Raw genomic sequence first — 20,337 nt, 5'->3', positions numbered from 1 at the left:
ATTTTTTTTCCCTCTAGCCATCATTGTGATCATTCCACATTGGTATAAGTAAGAACTTCATAACTGCTTTGAAAGGAATTCATTCACTTCCAGTTTTACAACATATTAATGACATCTTCTTCTCAGTGCTAATGCATCATCATAGAATTAATGTGGACTGTCACATATATAATATATATGATTAGAAGCATTGTATAAAGAGATGATACACTTACATGACCATATGTATACAGACAGCATTTTTTAAAGTCAGGGCACAGGCATTAAATAAGATACTGAGGAGTATTTCTCGTTGGCCATTAGGTAGCATAGCTGCTTATATGACCTGAAGCATTAATTTACCCTGAGCGCTCTGCTCACAAGAAGTCATTTAAACATAAAAATGGCTGAGGCCCAGTAAGTGATTTGCCTGGATTTTGTTTTAACTCACTAAAAGTTTCATCATATTTGAAATTGTTTTTGCTTAACCCAGTAAAGTTTCTTCATCACAAACCTCCCATCGCTTTTTAGAAAATACTCCAAGTTTCATGTACCAGGCTTGTATGGTTCGTGTGTTTGATGTTTAATGACTGTGATTATTAGCAAAACTCAGAAGATATTAAGTAGATAGGACTTTTTGGTCTCCTTAATAGCTGCTATTCTAGGTCTTTTGCTGCCCATCTGATCTGAGCCTGGATTTTGAGAATCAGGCACAAACCATGATATGTTATTTCCTGCCATGGATATAACCTCACGTTGATTATCCTGCTTGCAGAAACCTGAATGTGAATGATCCCTTTAACTTATTACCCACTTTACATCATTAGAGATAACCTAGCATTCAGGATTCTGTCTCTGAACCCCATGTTCACTATATATTTAATACTGGCATTCAAAAGAGAAAAGTGAGTTTCAATGTTTCAAGTAGAAATTATGATAACACTAGTACCTTCTGGAAGTTCACAAGTATAAAAGTTCTCAGACCTGAGCAATCAGAAAGCTCCTAAGAAGAGTAACTTGTGTTTCTTTCTGGCTATAGATCTTGATGAGTGCTCTGAGAATCTAAATCTGTGTGGCAATGGCCAGTGCCTTAACGCCCCAGGAGGATACCGCTGTGAATGTGACATGGGCTTTGTGCCCAGTGCTGACGGGAAAGCCTGTGAAGGTAACTGATGGGGATGCTGCTGTGGGCTTTGCAGGGCCGGATGAGATTAGGTTATTTAAACGTTCCTGGTGGTTTTTTTTTTTTTAAACGTTCCTGGTGGTTTTTATTTGTCTTTTTTTTTGTTGTTTTTTTACACCAAGGTGTGTTTTGGCTTCCCATCTAATGTGTCAGTTCAGTTTGTGTAGAGATTGGGTGTCCAGCCAGACCACTTCTTTTTGTGCAGAGAAAAATCTCAGCTTCTTGGCCCTAAGCTTCTTCACATCCAACTTTGGCCAGGTGGTTTGCAAGAGCACACCCATTTAGTCATAGGGAGGATGAGGATAACCAACTCAATGCAACATATTCATCCCCATTGCTGGGGGAAAGAGCTCAGAGTGCTGGTGCCCTAATAGAGAAGGATTCTTTTTAAATATGGGAACACAGTTTTTAATCTCTGCTATGGTTTGGTTTCTAGAAATAAAGGTTTTAAAATACCAGCAGACTGAATGGTCTTGTCGATAGAATAATGTCCTGGGTATGTCTCAGATGGTCTCTAAATATCTAATACATATAACATGGAACAGTCTTTTGCAAATCCATTCAGTAAGGGGTCCCGAGGGATAATACCGTCTGTCACAACATCTCTCAGCATAAGGCTCTGTCTTTCTGAGAAGTGCTGGTCAGACAGGAAGAGTCCTGAGAACCTGTTGGCTAAGGATGGATCCCACTAGGAAACACAAGATTCTTCTCTTTTACCCACGCTTGTCAAATCTAAGCACATTATCATCCCTCATTGAGAAGAATTAGTGACCACAGTAAATTGAAAAGATTTCAGTAGAAATAAACACATGATAACGATTGACAGTAGAGTTTAAACAAAACCCTGATTAATGTCTCAACTAATAGTTGTTGCCTGTTACTAGGACATTAACTCAAAAATTAATCTTTAGCTATGACATGTATACTGATTCCCTCATATAGTTCTACGTAAATACTTTTCTTTGTTATGAAACCATTGGGTGTTCTTCACACAGTTTATATGAAGTAGGCAGAGTTTGATAAAAAAAAATTCCTCTGAGGCAAGAAACTAATTATGCTCTTGATCATGTGGCTAATGCCTTGTTTACTTTTCTTACTGCAAACATCCAAGGGAAACAGGTACTGTGCCACCTCTGGGAACAGAAATAGGCACAGTGAAAGTTTTGCTTCCCTTAATGCTATAAGGGAAGGTTTTGTTTGTTTGTTTGTTCTTAATATAAATCATCATTGGCAGAATGCTCATGGCTATTAAAAGCCAGTCTCAAGGCTGAAAATGTGCCTGGGTGCACGAGCAGAATGTTAACATAAGGCAGGGACAAGCCTGGAAAATGCGTCTGCAGTTTTTAGATCTCCATCAGCAGTTGCAAACACACGCCATAGTACTAGGGACACAGAGGACTATATAAACTGATGATAAGAGTTACCACAAAGACTTTGGGGTTCTTAAAATTTTAACTCACAACAAAAACAAGAATATATAGATGAGAGCAACCAAAGAATTTAGTCTTAAGTGGCCTCATTTGGTTCTTCCTTTACGAAAGTGATGTGGACCCACATAAAACACCATAAATTGGCTAACGTATATGTGAAATGCCTAGCCCTCTGCTTGGCATGTAGTAGGGGCTGAGAAAAGGGAAGTTCTTACCTAGGAGACTTCCTAACAGATGACAGATCATCTGAAAGCCTCTAGGAGAAGGACCTAGATTGATGTCAGATAGTGTTCATTTTCTCAACAATTACATCACTTGCCTTATTACATTAGGTAGCTTCTTTGGCAAGAACAATAGTTTAATTGCTCCCCCTTTCCATTGTTCCCCAAGATATCGATGAGTGCTCTCTTCCGAACATCTGTGTTTTTGGAACTTGCCACAACCTCCCTGGCCTGTTCCGCTGTGAATGTGAGATCGGCTATGAACTGGACAGAAGTGGTGGGAACTGCACAGGTAAGGCTTCCATTCACACCGAGATCTGCTCTCAGGCGTCCCAGGGGACCCAGCTGCTGGTGTCTTGTGGGGACCATACAAGGTTTTTCATGGAGTTGCAAAAGAAAAGCAGGGAGAAGCATTAGGAACCTCAGAATAAGTTTCTTCAGACCTGGCACTGATTAGATGTGAGGGTGCAGAGGAAAAAGTTGAGGAGAGCTGAAAGTGCAGTCAGTAGCCTTAGATACAAGTTTGTGGCTCCAGAGGCATGTTCCTGTAGTTCCTTTTCTTCTTGGACACATTTTTGGAGAGTTTCCTTTTGCAGGCTGTGCCCTGGGATCATGGATTTCATCTTGAACTTCTCTGCTGAGACACTCACTTCAGAGTGTTACCAGAGAATGTGGTCTGTAACAGTCAGCCACCCACTTCTAGTGTGTAGATCATTTTCTTGTGGAGCAAAGAACCCTCCAGGAATTTAAGGAAGAAGCTAGAAAAGCCGTAGAAGGCATTCTGTAGATGACTGTCCCTCGGTTCACTTCAGCACTGAGTTAAAACTTTGAGAGCCATTTTCAGGTCTTCATCCTCCTTCCGTTTAATGATACTAAGGAAACAGATTCCATTCTGTATGGGATCAGGATTTCAAGAAAACCCCAGTTTTTCCAGCTACCTAAACAAGCCATGACTCAGTGGCTCTCCAATTATGACCACCATCACCACCTCCCTGAAATTGCTCTGGATCACAGTATTCTTCCCCAGGCACCCCTTCTTCTCTTGGTTTTCTGTTATGACACCAAGTCAGTCTCTAGCATACTGCAGCGAGTCTCCTCTCCACGGCCATGCTTCTCCCCCGTGTCTCACATCACCACCAGCATCATTCCCTCTCCCCACCCTGATTGCTCTTAGTCTGCCCTGCCCAAGGGTTACCAGGTCCGAGCAGGAGGAGCAGAGGGGAAGGGATCATCCTCAGTCCCCCATCTCCTCTCTCTGAATCAGCTTGTCTGGTTTTGAATATTTCACAAGTGTTCAAAATAGACAAAAGGATTACACAGGGATGGCATTTGCCAAAACCCATGTCCTAAATATCTGGAATTCCGTTTTGGGGATAGAAACTGAAAGGGAAATATTCAGCCCAGCATCAGTAACGGGAGAGAGACTCTTAGTAGGGCTGAAGGAACATGCTAAGTTTTGTGCATGCGGTCTGCGCTTGCAATCAGCTACAGCGAGGCCAGTCCGCCCAGCAGGGGAAGCCACAGAAGTCGCCTGCTCCGGCCGCTTCCCTGAGACATCTTGCTCTCATTTGATAAAATAACAAGCTGCACATATTAAATATATTTCCTTAAAACCTGTGTCTGAATTTTTGGTTGACCTGAGGTCACAGTAGTGTTTTGTTTTCAGTTACCTTCACTGGAATATTTTCCCTCGTTCCAAAGTTATATTTTCTCCTGATGACAAATTTGAATGTTAAATGTGTTCCAGGGGAAAGAGACCCAAGACTATGACATATTTCCTTCCTGAGGGATTTTGTTTCAGAAGTGGAAGACTATATTTCTAGGGGCAATTATAACTGGAAACTCTTTAAAAATTCGAGTTGGGAGCCCGAGATTTTGGTGCTACCGTTTTACAGTGATGTCTGCCCCACACTGGCTCAGGTAATAACTCTGGCCCTTGCTGTTCGGTTCTAGACGTTAATGAATGCCTGGATCCAACCACGTGCATCAGTGGGAACTGTGTCAATACTCCAGGCAGCTATACCTGTGACTGTCCACCCGATTTTGAGCTGAATCCAACTCGAGTTGGCTGTGTCGGTAAGATCTTAAACACTTTTCAGAGAAACACATTGTTGGTTATTTCTAAGGCAACATGGAACATTGCATTCTCAACTTCTGAAAAAAGTAATAAAATAATACAACGAAATGTAAATATTTCCTGAATCTGGTTTATATTTTCAGGTCCTTTTCTCTAGGTCAATTCCCAGTGTCTGTGTTGCGGCACTTTTTAGTTTAAATTATGGTTTTTAAACAGTTTCAGAAGTAGGTTTGAATTTTCAACCCTGACGTAGAAAGAATTTGCCTGACACTTCTTTTGTTTGCATGTGGTAAATAGATACCCGCTCTGGAAACTGCTATTTGGATATCCGTCCTCGGGGAGACAATGGAGATACAGCCTGCAGCAATGAAATTGGAGTTGGTGTTTCCAAGGCTTCCTGCTGCTGTTCTCTGGGTAAAGCCTGGGGCACTCCTTGTGAGCTGTGCCCGCCTGTGAACACATGTAAGTGGACATCCTCCTATTCATTATTATTATTAGTCCAGCTCTGTCCAGTTCTCCTGTCTAGCTCCAGAGGATAGAAGCCACAGATAGAGGGAGCTGCTACTGGTCTGTATTCTTCAGTTGGTGGAGGGAGTGGGGGTTGAGGGGTGAAGATCATTCATTTCAGCCCTGCTGAGGAATCCCACTCCCAATGTGGGGGTCAGAATGCCTCCCCAGTTGGCTTGCACTTGAAGGTCAGGTGGGACAGGTAACATCTCATTTCTGAGTATAAAGAAGATAGCATTATTTTAAAGAAGGTTTTCCAGACTAGGTTGCTATGCTATGCTATGCTAAGTCACTTCAGTCGTGTCCGACTCTGTGTGACCCCATAGACGGCAGCCCACTAGGCTCCCCCGTCCCTGGGATTCTCCAGGCAAGAACACTGGAGTGGGTTGCCATTTTCTTCTCCAATGCATGAAAGTGAAGAGTGAAAGTCAAGTCGCTCAGTCGTGTCTGACCCTCAGCGACCCCATGGACTGCAGCCTTCCAGGTTTCTCTATCCATGGGATTTTCCAGGCAGGAGTACTGGAGTGGGGTGCCATTGCCTTCTCTGATAAAGAAGATAGCATCATTTTAAAGAAGGTTTTCCAGACTAGGTTACTTATGTCATATTTGGACACATTGATCTCTCCTCTTGTCATCTGTTGGCTGGTTTTAGAAGCTCTAGGACAGAGTGGAGTTTCCCTGGGTGAAAAAGAAGCCATTAGTTAAGCAAATATAAATGGAAGATTGTTCCAGTCTTATGGTAAGACTTAAAAGAAAGGTTTAGAATGTGTTTTAAGGACGTAAATAATTAGTCTTTGAAAAACAAACAGCTTTCCATTTTTCTAAGTGGATGCTGTATTATAACTCAGAGTCAGATATAGCTTCCAGGGCAAAAGTCAGTGGCTGCTGCTTATCAGGTATATTGAGATAGGTATTGATTCTTTCCTTGTTGAAGGGTCACTTATTCAGTTTCTCTAAGGTAATTTGTTGAGTACTAGAAGATATACTTTGTGTGTGCAAAGGTGATAATTCATGGATAATTGGATGGATAATTCTAGTCTAATTGCTAGTTCCTGCTTTCTGGGAGCATACAGTTTAGCAAAATACTACCTAAACATGAAAGCTGTTATTCAATGTAGACCTCAATAAGAGAAGAAAGAAGAGCAGACTCAGTGTCATGAGTGGAAGAAAGAATGTTCCTGTTTCCAATTAGCACTCTGTCACTTGCCATGCATGTAACTTTTGAGTAAGCAAGCTATTTCTTCATTCATAAGATGCCTCATAGGATTAAATGAACTTGTTCCTGTAAAGCACTCAGCACAGAAACGAATGCTTGGCAGGCACCCCTTTCTCTCCTTTCTTCAGAAACAGAAGTCAGTTCTGATTGGCAGTGCCTGGTGATAACTTGGTACATTTTTTAATTGGGGCTTGAAGGAAGGGAGTGACATGAAAGAGGAGACTTAAAAAGAATGGACGATCACAGAAAGAGGAGGAGAGAAAAATAAAATAAAATAAAAATAAAAAATAAAAGAGGAGGATAGTTATTAATAATTTCATTGATGCTGAAAGAATTAAACCAAGATGTTTAGGTGTGTGTGGAAGTGTGGGGGCAGGGGGATCAGGTCTACTAAATAAGAATGATAAGCTAAGCATTAGAAGTCTACCCTACCTCAAACTGGATCAGAGCTGGAACTGAGATCTATGCATATATACATTTATGCATATATACATATAATTTCAGAAAACCACGAGGAAGATTATCAGATTTGGAAAGACCATGATGATTATGAAAGAACTGATTTGTATAGATGCTTATCAGAATGCTATAGCAGATGAGGGTCATTCTTATCCATGTGTTCCTGTATGGATCACACTGGTATGTGGTGCTGAAAGAAATGTTTTTGAGTGAAATACTTTGATGACAGAATTATTGGAGGAAATCAAAGGACCCTGTGAAAAGCTGGTTTTGGAAACCAGGGGAATCAGTGTTGCCATCAGCAGAAATGGCGGGGCAAGAAAGCCCTCTAATCATTAAGGAGAGGAGAGGTAACATCGCATTCAAGAAAGAACAGCTTTTCCTAAGGCTCTGTTTGGAAAAGGTTTTGGAAATAAACTGGTGAGCAGTATGTAAGGGAAGCTATGATTCCCAGGAAGTAAGACTGAACAAAACATAAAAATGGAGGAGTTTGTTATAAAATAAAAATGGAAAGAAAAATCTTTAAAAGAAAGAACAGTGGAGATAAAGAATACAATAGTTCATAAGAACATAAGACCAGAGAGTAGGTGGAAGGTTCACAGACTGAGGACAGGAGCCTTATGTTTGGCACCATGTAGAAAAAGCCATTAGAAAGCACGAGTATATACAAAGATGCCAACTTGCTTCAGTTGGGTGGGGTAACTGCCAAAAATGCCTGTAAATGAATATTTTCAGGTGATATCTGTATTTCTCTTGAGGATACTATTGCTAAAGAAATTTTAAATTTCAGAGAACTCAATCTGATTTTTGTTTGTTTGTTTGCTTCCGTAGCTGAGTACAAAATTCTTTGTCCTGGAGGAGAAGGTTTTCGACCCAACCCTATCACCGTTATATTGGAAGGTAATTCTGTTTCCTTTATCTTAAAGCGTGCCCCTTGGAACTTCCTTGAGTTGATTTACAGTGCTAACGACATGCTGCTGTTTTCATCTTGATAGATATTGATGAGTGCCAGGAGCTTCCAGGGTTGTGCCAAGGCGGGAAATGTATCAACACCTTCGGCAGCTTCCAGTGCCGCTGTCCAACGGGCTACTACCTGAATGAAGATACCCGAGTGTGTGATGGTAAATGGCCCTTTTAGAATGATAAGTTCTTTCAGATATTGAGAACTGACCTCAAAAACCAGCGTACAGTTAGGCACCAGGAAAACTGAGATGCTAGCAAAATGTCTAAATGCCAGCATGGCCAGGTAACTATGCCACAGATGTGGCAGCTTGCACTCATATTAGTGATGTAACATGTTCAGCATACCCTAAATCTCCCTCTTTTCATGAGAAAATTGGCATTTTTGTTATCTTGAACCATAGTCCCATTTATGCCTACAGTGAATTTTCCATTCTCTTCAGAAGAGCCATTTTTATTGGAGTAGCCCAGGTCCCATTTCAGTGGCTTCTATATTCTGGGCGATTCTGGGCTCCTCGTCTTGTCCTTTACCACTCATCATTTGTACTCAGCATTTAAATGAGCTTCTCTTCCGAGGCGGCTCCTTTGGTTGTATGGTGTAAGTGATGACTCCTGTTCATCCTGTGTTACTAAAAAGATGGAGATTATTGACTACTGTTAGCTTTCAGAGCATGTGGACCACTGACTAGTGTGGGGAAATGGTTTTCATCTGTATATAGGAGTTACGCACTGATTAGGGAAGAGACCTTCTTATGTCCTGGAGGAGAAATATTCCTCTGGTTTTCCAAAAGGCTTAATAGGTGACCTCAGCAGTGACAACCTTGTTGAGTAGTAGTCGAACATCACAATGTATACAACACAGCTTAAGACCCATAGAGTTAACATAAATTAGAATCAACACCTGTGTTTGAAAATGGGGAAGGATGCATGATATACCTACTTCTGCAGGCTTATCTTCTGTGCTGTCTTACCATTGCACATTCATGAAGCCAGTGTTTGATGGCTTCAGGTTATATCAAATCCTTCCTGAGATTTTGTAAACATATGAAGGACATAGTTGTCTTTCTGAAAGATATTTAAGAATTATCATTTCTCCACATTTCCCTCGCTGCATGTGTTTGAGAATGTTTTAGACTCATTTATTAAGAACTCACATCAGAAGATACATTTTCCTTTTCTAAACTCTTTTCCTGGAAATGCACACATCAGCACAGGCTAAGGACACTGATGAACGAAACATCCCATTTCTTATCCAGATTGCAAAGTGCCCTGAGGATGTTCTCTTCCACTATCAACATGTATATTGACCCCCGAGTCCCAGACCATTCTAAAGAGTGAAATTTCTGTATTCACATACCACTTTCTTTTTGGATTATAGATGTGAATGAATGTGAAACTCCCGGAATCTGTGGTCCAGGGACATGTTACAACACTGTTGGCAACTACACCTGTATCTGCCCTCCAGACTACATGCAAGTGAATGGGGGGAATAATTGCATGGGTAAGTCCCAGCTTTTCTTTATAAAGCATGTTCGGTCCTCATCTGCAAAGAGAAAAAGAGCCTCCAAGCCCAGCAGTTCATCCTCAGTGTTATGTTACTCATCAGAGCGAGTGCTGCTACCCTTTGCCTCCTTCCCTGTAAACCATAAGTTTGGTCTTTTCTCAGCACCTCGTGTGGGTGGTTGGGAGTTTTCTTTAAAATGTAATGTTGGAAAATCCCAAACAAAGGTTTAATAGTACTTCTTTTGTTTGACTCTGGGTGTGTCTTTATACAATGATATTTACAGCACTGATCTACAGTATTAAAACATCATGAGTCGGAAATGAGAAAATCACTGCCAAGAGCAGTGGAGAATTGTTACTAGGCGACTGGGTGGAGAGTCATGTAAAGTTTATTAAGGCCACAGCTACATAATGACTCAGTTCCGTGGCACAAAACACCAGGGACTATATTAGGTTGGCCCAAAAGTTCGTTTGGGTTTTTAGTAAGATGTTTTAGAAAACCCTGAACAAACTTTTGGGCCAACCCGGTATTTCTTAAAGTCCTTTTCCTTGTGGCAGCAGAGGTAGATGGAAGGTTGAGAGCCAGCTTTTACTGCTCTTATCAAAGTCAAGTTACAATACAGTTCAAAAGAGACTCCTTCCTTGAGCATCCCTGTTAGAATCTCCCTATCAGGATTTCCCCACAGCATCACCAGTCCCCGCCTTCCTCCTCTCCTCTAGATATGAGGAGGAGTCTGTGCTACAGGAACTATTATGCTGACAACCAGACCTGCGATGGAGAACTGTTGTTCAACATGACCAAGAAGATGTGCTGTTGTTCCTACAACATTGGCCGGGCCTGGAACAAGCCCTGTGAACAGTGCCCCATTCCAAGCACAGGTGGGTTTTAGTTTCGCCATTACCAGAAAGATAACTTGGTACCTTCCCCGTGAATTGTTGGAGAAATGAATCTCAGCCAGGGAGAGAAAAAGGGTGCATTGTCCATCTTCATAAAAAAAGATTAGCTCACAAAGGCAAATGTTGAAATTCACAGTTGATCTGGTCCTTTCAGCTGAAAATTGAGTCATAAAATATATTTTCCAGTTTATTACACAAGTTCATTTACTGGCCTGTAGACTCAGCATATCACAAAAATATAGAAGTTGTTATTGTTAGGGAGTTTGCCATATAACTTAAAGTCTGGAAACAGTGGGCAAAGCAGTTTGACAAGTAAACCATATTCCTATATTGTTTACTTACTTATTACCATCAATTTTACTTATTCATAACTAATCTTGTTCCAAAAAGGATTCAAGATGGCCCACAAAGATGCATATGTAAAATAAGAAGGCCTAACGCAAATGGAAAGCATGGGTCAGAAACTCAAAGCAAGGGTAATTAATACACAAGATCCAAGCTGGGAAGTCCTGCACACTTGCCAGTGATGAGCAACAGCTTGGGCTCTACACCTTCTAGAGCTCATATAAAGAGAGAGATGATCGAGTCTAACAGTCTCAATGACCACAGAGCAAACTCAGAACTAAGGAAAAGCACGACTCAGGGACCTCCCTGGTGGTCCAGTGGCTAAGACTCTACACTCCAAATGCAGGGGGCCCAGGTTCCATCCCTGGCCAGGGGCCTATTAGTAGACCCCACACGCCACAACTAAGAGTGCATGCTCTAACTAAAGACCCCAGACCCCCAACAAAGATGGAAGATCCTGTGTACTGCAGCTAAGACCTAGCTCAGCCAAATTAAAAAAAGAAAAGCACAACTCCTTGATATAGAGAAATTTCTTCTTATATCCTCATACAGAAAAATCTAAATAATGTTATCTATTTGAAAAAGGAAAGAGCCAAATTCATATTCTAAGAGTAAATGAAGCAAAAACTTTGGTGCAGTGTTCTTATATGGGAGATGATATATATCATGATGGTGTCATTTACTAATGATGATCTAGATCATCTTTATGATTTTAAAAAATTAATTAATTAATTTGCCTGTGCCAAGTCTTAGTTGTGGCATATGGAATCTAGTTCCCTGGGATCGAACCCAGGCCCCCTACACTGCGAGTGCAGAGTCTTAGCCACTGGGCCACCATCTGTATGATTTAGAGTGAGCAAACTACCATGCAAAGTACTGATCTGAGAATTGTGTAGTATCTACTCCATTCCTCACAGCGATATGTAAAATACCCAATCTATTCTCTCGTGCTAACTGACAATGCGAAAAAACAGAAGATTCTTTCTTAGTAAAACGCACCATTTCATCCACTGCTTCCTCCAGAAATAATGTAATAGCTATCACTTAGAATTACAAGTGTTTCCGCTCTGCAAGATGTTGTTAGACCTGGGTTTGGCAAACAAGAGCCTATGGGCCAAATCCAGCCTGCCTCCTATTTCTGTATGGTCCACAAGCTAAAAGTAATTTTGAAATCTGAAAATTTTATGAACTTCAAATTTTAGTAAATAAAATTTTATGAGAATATGGCCCCACTAATTTATTTACATATTATCTATGGTTGCTTTCATGAAATATTTGAGTAATTTTAACAAAGACTGCACAGTTTGCAAAACCTAAAATACTTACTTTTTAGCTTTTTAAGAAAATATTTGCTGACCCCTGATCCTGACCGTTGGCCTTCAAATCTTTTATTATACATTGTTATTGTTGTTCAGTTACGCAATCATGTCCGACTCTGAGACCCCATGGACTACAGCATGTCAGGCTTCCCTGTCCTTCACCATCTCCCAGAGCTTGCTCAAACTCATGTCCATTGAATTGGTGATGCCATTGAACCCTCTTGTCCTCTGTTGTCCCCATCTCCTCCTGCCTTCAATCTTTCCCAAGATTATATATACATAGCTATCATTAAAAAACCTGGCAGTTACCCACACTTGATGTGTGTGTATTTACAAGTATATGTACATGTGTCTCTGTATATTTGGTTTTTTATTATATTAAGAAATGTATTTATATTTTCATAAACTGTTTTATTATAAAATGTACACAAAATTAGTTTTTAAATTGGATTTAACAAAGATAGATATCCTAGTATCTTTATTTTTTATCTTGATGCACCATTGTACATACGTTCCCTTTCAGACCACCATGGAGATCTCTGATAACAACTGTCATTTACTTTCAGAAATATCTGTCTGAGTTCTAGGGCTCTGCATACTCTTAATGTAAAATGCAAGAGTTCATCTTCATGTTGAATATTAGCCAAATCCAATCATGGCTTTTCATTAGCTATGCAGCCTGCACACATTTTAGGAGTCCCTGAAGTTTGGATGGTCAGTGGGGCTGGTGTGACACTTGTTTGACGTGAACACTCATAAATTAAGGAAAGAAAGCACTAGGAAAAGAACATGCTATGTTTTGTTTAAAATACTTCCAGAAACCTTTTACTAATTTTCAGTAGGTTTACCCATAAGGGAGTGGCCATCTTGAGCTTAAATTGATACCATGCCGTATCAGTTATACTCATGATCAAGAATTACAGAATCTCAGAGTTAAAGGGAACCACAGATGACATTTAGTGCATCCTTAATTAACAAGTTTGTTGAAAATTCATGTCGGGGGAAAAGGACAAAGGGTCGGGGGAGGGAGAGGGAGTAAACGAACTGCAGCAAAAATAATAATCCAGCTCCAAAAATTAGAGTAATGAGGTTAAGTTGGTTGTTTGACATGAATGAGTCATTAACAGACCTGAAATCAAGAATTTAGCTACATTTGCCATTGTTATCCCCAGTCTGCCAAGGACATGGCTTTTGTACACATTCGTTAAATCCTAGATTCCTTAATACAGAGTGGAAAGAGGCACTCAGACCAGTCCCAGGTTTCAGAGCTGAACAGCATCCCCATAGAAACCCAAATTCCCTCAGGCAAGCTCGTACATATGAGTGCATTTGATATAGAGACCTCTGCTTCAGCCTCATTATTACGTCAACATGAGGTCACTTTTCCTTCATCACTTTTCTTAGGGACAAGGTTACACCATCTGTAGAAATTTTCAATTTTTTTTTTTTTTTTTACAAAGGTCAATTTATTTTAAATTCTTCCAAATACAGGTAAATATCTTTTAAGAATGTTTTCAAAGTAATTTTGTTCAGCTCATTATTGCTCTTCGCCTACCCTATTCCCACCCCGCTTACCCCACCTTTGTTCAATCACTGCAGATGAATTTGCTACACTCTGTGGAAGTCAACGGCCAGGCTTTGTCATTGACATCTATACCGGTTTACCTGTCGGTGAGTTGCAATGCCATTGTTGCAGCTTTTTGTCTCTGCCTTTGTGTTAAGAAAAGGAAGTACATACACACTGTTATTTTCTCAAATTTGCTTTTTTTGTTTCTTAGAAGGAAAAAGCATTAGACAGTGCCATTTACCTTTATTGAAATTCTGATTCTTAGTTTGAAACAAACTGTGCAGACACCCTGTGTAGCTCCACCTAATTGGCAGCAGCATTTGTTGGTCATGATTAAGGGGACTGGAAAGCTTTTCACAAAATCACAATCAAGCTTCGTTAAACCAACCCTAGGCATCAACAAAAAGAGAGATTCTGGGAGTCAAGCCAGTTGACGTTTGATTTGACTATAATTCCCAGTCCTTCCGTCTGACTAAGACAAGAGTTTAATATGACTGTTCATACCAATCCTTATGTGTGGGTTGTTCATATAAAGTCCTTTTGGTGGATCAGTTTTATCTCACAGGGAATCTCCACGGGTCATCTGCTTTGGGACTTTTAGATGTGAAATATAAAAGTCTTTCCAATCGGAGGCCCTGTCTGGTAACTGGAGCAGAGACCACTGCAGTGCTCAAGATGCTCATGTGAGATTCAGAAATACTGCACAGCGTTCAGCCAGTAGAAGCAAGGCCTTTGTGGTTTAAAACCAAATAACATAAAAATAGATGGAAAGCCATTGCATTCTCCGAGTTTTTCCCCAATGTGATTTATACGGATCCTCAGATGCCCCTCTGAATTCTGAGCAATTGTGTCTAGTAGCAAACATCACCATTTGGTCTGTTCCACCTTATTGCTAATAAGTAAACTGAAATCCACATCAGCCTTTCCAGTGACCTTGTTTAAGAAAACAAGGGTCTGGTCCAGCAATCAGCCGGGCTCTCTTTGTGCCAAATCCATATGGCTCCGCAGCCTAGTCAACATCCAAAGAAACTTCATGGTTTGGAAGGAAAACCTGCTAAATGACATTGGCATGAAACACCTGGCCCCAGCTGCTTTGTTTTTCCCCTTCCCAAAACAGATCTTTTCATCTCCCTAGACTCTCTGATCCGAAGATAAGTGGTCTTTAATAGTAGTGGTTCTCCACGGACAAACCAGGCGTGTACCCCAGCAAGGCCTACCCTCCAATGTTGGCAGCAGGCAAAGACTCAAAACAGCATTAAGAGCATCCACTAATAAAGCTGGAAAGGCCCCAGGCATCCCTAGGCCAAACGCCTTGCCTTACAGTTGAGGGGACAGAGGCCCAGACAGGGAAGGGGACTCAGCCGAGGTCACTTGGCTAATTAATAACAGAACTGGGATCAGAACCCAGTCCTGACTCACAGCTTGCTTTGCCTCTAGCTCTTGAAAACTGGAAATGTGATAGTTAGCAGTATACTTATTGTTAGCAAATTCCAGCATGACAAAATATTTAGATGACTGAGAAACTTTGTTTTATTTAAGCTTTCTACTCTCCTTCTGAAAGGTCTGAAGATTGTTGGCATATAGAACTCATTCGTGTGGGGTTAAAACTATAGCAAGTTTATTAATCTTGTCTTTAAGTATAAACTTTTCCAAGTTGAAGTTCAAATGGAATCCAGACAGGAAAAGAAAATATAATTTTTAATATGTGCTTTTGCTATGTTGTGCCTAACAATGGCTAGAAATTTGACCCAGCCTGTTATTGTTAAACTTGATAATACATCACTTATATTTAAAACAAATGAATGTGAACATAACACTTCAATTTTAACCCGTACATAGTTCAAGAATGTCTGAATTTTTTTTTTTTTTTGCTTCTTGCTGATGATACATAGTTGTGATATCTTTGCCTCACTTTTTAACAACATACATGACAAATGTGTGCAAAATCTAAAGCATAATTACTTATATTCAAAATAGAAATATACCCTTTGATATTCTAAGCTTTTTTTTTTCCTTAAAGAGATCAGTTTGTCCTCAAACAAAATCAAGCCCTTTAGAAAAAGGTCTAACATAAATCTGCGGCCTGTGAACTTTCTCCTTCAAAGCAGATTGCCTTTGGGTATGATTCTTCTGAAAGTGTAGCAGCTCTTGTGGGTTCCACGAAAGTCAATGGCTATGTTACAACTTGGGCAAAGTACCTGGCAGAGGCTCCTGACTCTGACATGGAAAGAAAAGTATCTCAACAATAGTATCAGAAACCTAATGGATTGGAAAGACCAAAACTTTGTATCCCCTCCCGGCTTCTGAACTGTTTTGTGAAACTGCACAGGACTGGTAGAGGGGCCCTCTGGGATAGCAAGTCCTTCAATAATGGTTTTGTGAAGATTGTTTGACTGTGGAAGAGCATAAGGAAGGAAGGGTAGCCTGCTAGTGGATTCCTGGTATCAAATCTATTTCCTGGTGGCTGTATGGTCTTTGGTGAGTTCCAGCCTCCGACCTGTCCTCAGTTCCATCACTTGCATCAGGAGGATGGTCAGAGTGCCTAGAGACCATCTCACAGGGTGGCTGTGATGATTTGGTAACTATGTCCAGGTTAAACGCTTGAGAAATACACCATTTGTATAGCAAGTGAGGCACTATACCATTGCTGCCACTGTTGCTGTTATTATCCTAGAGGACACTGAATGGCTGAGAGTTCAGAGCAGGTCAGGCAGAGAGCAGACCCGCCAGGCTGGTGAGGAGACCCGACTTGCCCACACGGCTCCCTCGCCAACTTGCTTTAGCAGCCGGGGCCCTGGCTGTGCTCTCACTCCTACTTCGGTCCTGCTTTAATCCTCATCAACCCCACTTCCAGAAGTTGGTTCTTAATCAAATGTCAGGCAGCATACCAGGGGCTAGTAACACCGTGGTGCAGCAGCCAGCCCTGGCCCCGGGCCTGGGGAGGCCACAGTCTACTGTGACTGTCCTTCCTCAGTTCTGGCTCTGTCTACAGTCAGCCTGGGCCCAGCTTACCTCCTCAGACCTGACTTACTTCCTTAACTTCCTTACCAAAGCCACGCAAAGGAGGAGCAGGGCGTTGAGCTGAAATTTGGAAGATCAGAGTTGGCTCTGACCATGGGATCGTCTTCTGTTCTTCAGCAGCTCTCTGCTCCCATCCCCACCAGCCACCACCATACACTTGGGGTAGAGAGACCAGTTACTCTCGGCAGTCACTTTCATTCTGCTCCCCTGGTGCACAGGGCCCAGTGGTTGCAAAATCTCCTACCTGGACAGAGCTAATGTTTTATAACAAAACCAGAAAGATAGATGATCAATGAGATAGACACAGGAGTGTCTGACAAGCGGCTTAGTGATCTAAGTTTGCTCTTCATTGACTTCCCCCACTTCCATCACCACCCCAGCACATGCATGTGCATGTCAGGCACATGCATGTACATGGCAGCACATACACACACACACGCGCACGCTGTCTCTTCTTTGGCTTTAAACCTTACACAGAGCAGTTAGAAGCAGCCAACTTTCAATTCCGGTTTACCCTGCCCAGGGACCACATGCCAGGCTATCACTAACACGTGCTTGCTCTGTTTCCAGATATTGACGAGTGTCGGGAGATCCCAGGGGTCTGTGAAAATGGTGTGTGTATCAACATGGTCGGCAGCTTCCGGTGTGAATGTCCAGTGGGCTTCTTCTATAATGACAAGTTGTTGGTTTGTGAAGGTAAGAGATGTTGCTCTGTATCACATCCAGAAATAAGCCAATTTTACAACACTGGAATTTCAGAAATTCATCAAACTCTAGCTATAGTGAAGGGCACCCTGTGGATCAACAGACATTTCACTGCCCCCCTTAAAAAAATTCCCTAACTCTACTCCCAGTGGGCAAAGCAGGATGTCCATTTCCCAGTCCTCTCCACCGTCCCCTCCCTCAACACAGAGTGTATTAGATTTCCCAGCTGATATGAAAAAGCCTTGAGGTCCTAGGTGTGTCCAATGGATGGCTATTGTTTTACACAGCTTGAAAATGAGCACGAGTGGTGGGCAGTCATCTTGAGTTGAATCTCAAAATCAGTGTTCTCTTCCAAGCGGAGCCTTTGCTCCTCCCCAGTGAAAACACGGTTAATGCAAATATTTCAAATGCATGAGAGAATTCCAAATGGCAAGAACAGCAAATTCGATTTTATACGAAGAATGTTGGCATGCGTGCAAAATGGTACTTTTTTCATTTTCAAATTACCTCCCCTCGCCATGTGTATGTACTGTGATTCTGCGCATTCCTCACCGCACTTCATATTTTTCCGACATCTGGGGAAGATAGTGTTCTTTTACATTTTAGTAAAAGGGACGTTGCTGGTTATTAAATATACCATGGGCCCTAGGACAGCTAGAGTAATTTTCTTATTTCATACTTAAACTCAGAGCCTCTAACAGAGTTCTTGTTCATGTTAGAAAGGCTTATTGCTCCTTAGAGCATGTATTACACCATATAGGTCAGCATTTTAATGTTAAAAAATCTTTTTCTCCTAAACTAGGGACAACTTAGAGACCACGAGTAAAGTTATAACCCCGAGCACAGGCTTGTTAAATTCTCCTCACCAGGCTTTCTGTTCCTGTGGCCAAATTGGCAAGCATCCCTTACTCTGCCTGCTGTGTGGGGGGACTAGAAACTGGGGGACAGCTATTCCTAGCCTTTCTAAAGAGATAGTCATTTGGGGGCTTTGGTTCAGGCCCTGGGCTTCTGGATACCGTCAAGGATCAGGTGTGGGGAGGAGGCAGAATGTGGAAAAAGAGAAGAGAGCCCATAGCAGATGACCTGTGGTGCTAGGGGCAGCTGCCTGCTCATCGCCACTGTCTCCCACCTGTCATGCATGCCTAAGGATGCCTGTCCGCTTCTGTGGCATCTCCCCTTCTCTTCCATTCGTAGCTGGTCACTCTACCCAAGTGCCTCTTTGATACGTATCTCTGCTGAAGCTGCAGCCCTTGACCAGAAACCAGAGGCATGGCCACCCATGACCACCATGTCAACCTAGACCTTATTACACCCTTGATATTGAAAACCTACAGCTGTACCCGTGGAAGGCGGCTCGCTGTCAGGGTAGCGTTTGGCTACCCCGACAGAGATTACAGAGTGCTCCAGCTTTTGGTTTCCATTTCATAGGATATCCATCTTCAGGGTGAATGTTTAATCCAGGGTCAGCTGCTTCCCAGCACACTCCTAGCTCTCAGACTCAGAAAAGGAAGGTTGATTTAGCACATGCCTCATCCAGACTGCAGTTGGAATGGATTCCAGAAGTGATTCAGGGAGGATCTGTGTGTCTGCTCTCCCCCAGCATGCATAGCATCAGATGTTAGGCATCTGAGGCATCAGGGAAACGCTTGTCTAGGACACCGTTTGGCTTCTCCAGTTACAGAAGCTACCCTCTGTGTTTCTCTACACTCTCTATGAAGAGCAGGGCAGGCCTGGTGGGTAAGGTGGTGCTGGATCCTGGGCCCTAGTAACCCATGGTGGGCATACTCTGCTCCTGTATGAGACACACACCCATGTTAGACAGATAGGCCCACTGACTGCCCACAATCCTGAGGTTTTCCCACCACAGAGCACACACCTCGGAGGCCTAGGTTGGTGTATTTGCCGCCCCCTAGTGGGAACTTTGGCTGAGCCAACTTCTGCATGAAACCCCAGCACTGGTGCTGAGAGCTGACTTTCACCTGTGTTTCTGGCTGCTCCCTATACTGGATTTAGACTGAACTAGAATGCTTGGAGAAGGAAAATGGCAACCCATTCCAGTGTTCTTGCCTGGAGAATCCCAGGAACAGGGGAGCCTGGCGGGCTGCCGTCTATGGGGTCGCACAGAGTCGGACACGACTGAAGCGACTTAGCAGCAGCAGTAGCAGCAGCAGCAGAATGCTTCATAGGAGCAGGGGAAGACAATATGCGTTTTGCCCCATTGGTATCGCCTGGACTGAAGTATATTCTGCGGTGCCCTAAAGCGAAACTGAATTAGATGGCTGGTAACATTTTTAAGACATAGGCAAGCAACTCCCCGAGCATAGGCAAAGCTCTGGAGCACACAATAGCCACTTTATTCTTTTCTTTAATAGTGAGCATTTGGTTATTTTCAGTGGTTTTATGTGTAATCTTTATGTTAAGTTTCCTAGATTTGACTGCCATGTGGCAGAAATTTAAGCAGGAGCTTCTGCAGCCCTGCAGCTCAAAGCACCTTCTGTGGACCAGTGGACCATAGCATCACTTGGGAGCTTATTGGAAGCACAGACTCTCAAGCCACTCCCCTGACACACTGAGTCGGAATCTGTATTTCAATACAATCTTAAGTGATTTAAACGCACATCAAAGTTTGAGATGCTCTGCTCTGCAGGCCCTACAACAAAAGCAACCTGACTGATTTCCCAAACCCCCTGCACTTTGAGCAAATACAAGACTTCCTAGGATATTAGTCTATACTCTTATCAAATCTGGCCCTTGAGGCTGAGATTCACAACTTTTTCTAGAGATTAACATAATTAGAACCTGTAGATGGTAATAAATCCAGTATTTGCATTTATGAAAAATATTTGTAAAGCAGGAAAATTAGAAAAGCTTTCCATCTTCCAATGTTTGTTCAATAAGTGAAAGTGAAAGTGAAGTCGCTCAGTCGTGTCTGACTCTTTGCGACCCCA

At 42.1% G+C, this 20,337-nt stretch overlaps 1 protein-coding gene across 1 annotated transcript in view; it reads left to right on the top strand.

Moving 5' to 3' along the window:
* Window positions 1–20,337, top strand: part of FBN1 (fibrillin 1) — a 264,477-nt gene that overhangs the window by 190,164 nt on the left and 53,976 nt on the right. The window contains exons 35-44 of the mRNA XM_025295542.3: window positions 1,019–1,144; window positions 2,983–3,105; window positions 4,767–4,889; window positions 5,188–5,352; window positions 7,904–7,972; window positions 8,068–8,193; window positions 9,411–9,533; window positions 10,256–10,414; window positions 13,696–13,767; window positions 17,255–17,380. Of these exons, the coding sequence (XP_025151327.3) occupies window positions 1,019–1,144; window positions 2,983–3,105; window positions 4,767–4,889; window positions 5,188–5,352; window positions 7,904–7,972; window positions 8,068–8,193; window positions 9,411–9,533; window positions 10,256–10,414; window positions 13,696–13,767; window positions 17,255–17,380 (1,212 nt within the window). The remainder of the gene's footprint in view (window positions 1–1,018; window positions 1,145–2,982; window positions 3,106–4,766; window positions 4,890–5,187; window positions 5,353–7,903; window positions 7,973–8,067; window positions 8,194–9,410; window positions 9,534–10,255; window positions 10,415–13,695; window positions 13,768–17,254; window positions 17,381–20,337) is intronic.

This window comes from Bubalus bubalis, chromosome 11 (assembly GCF_019923935.1).
Source record: "Bubalus bubalis isolate 160015118507 breed Murrah chromosome 11, NDDB_SH_1, whole genome shotgun sequence".
NCBI classification, from domain to species: domain Eukaryota; kingdom Metazoa; phylum Chordata; class Mammalia; order Artiodactyla; family Bovidae; genus Bubalus; species Bubalus bubalis.
Note: the sequence above shows the minus strand (reverse complement) of the source record. Positions and strands in the feature narration are given on the sequence as shown.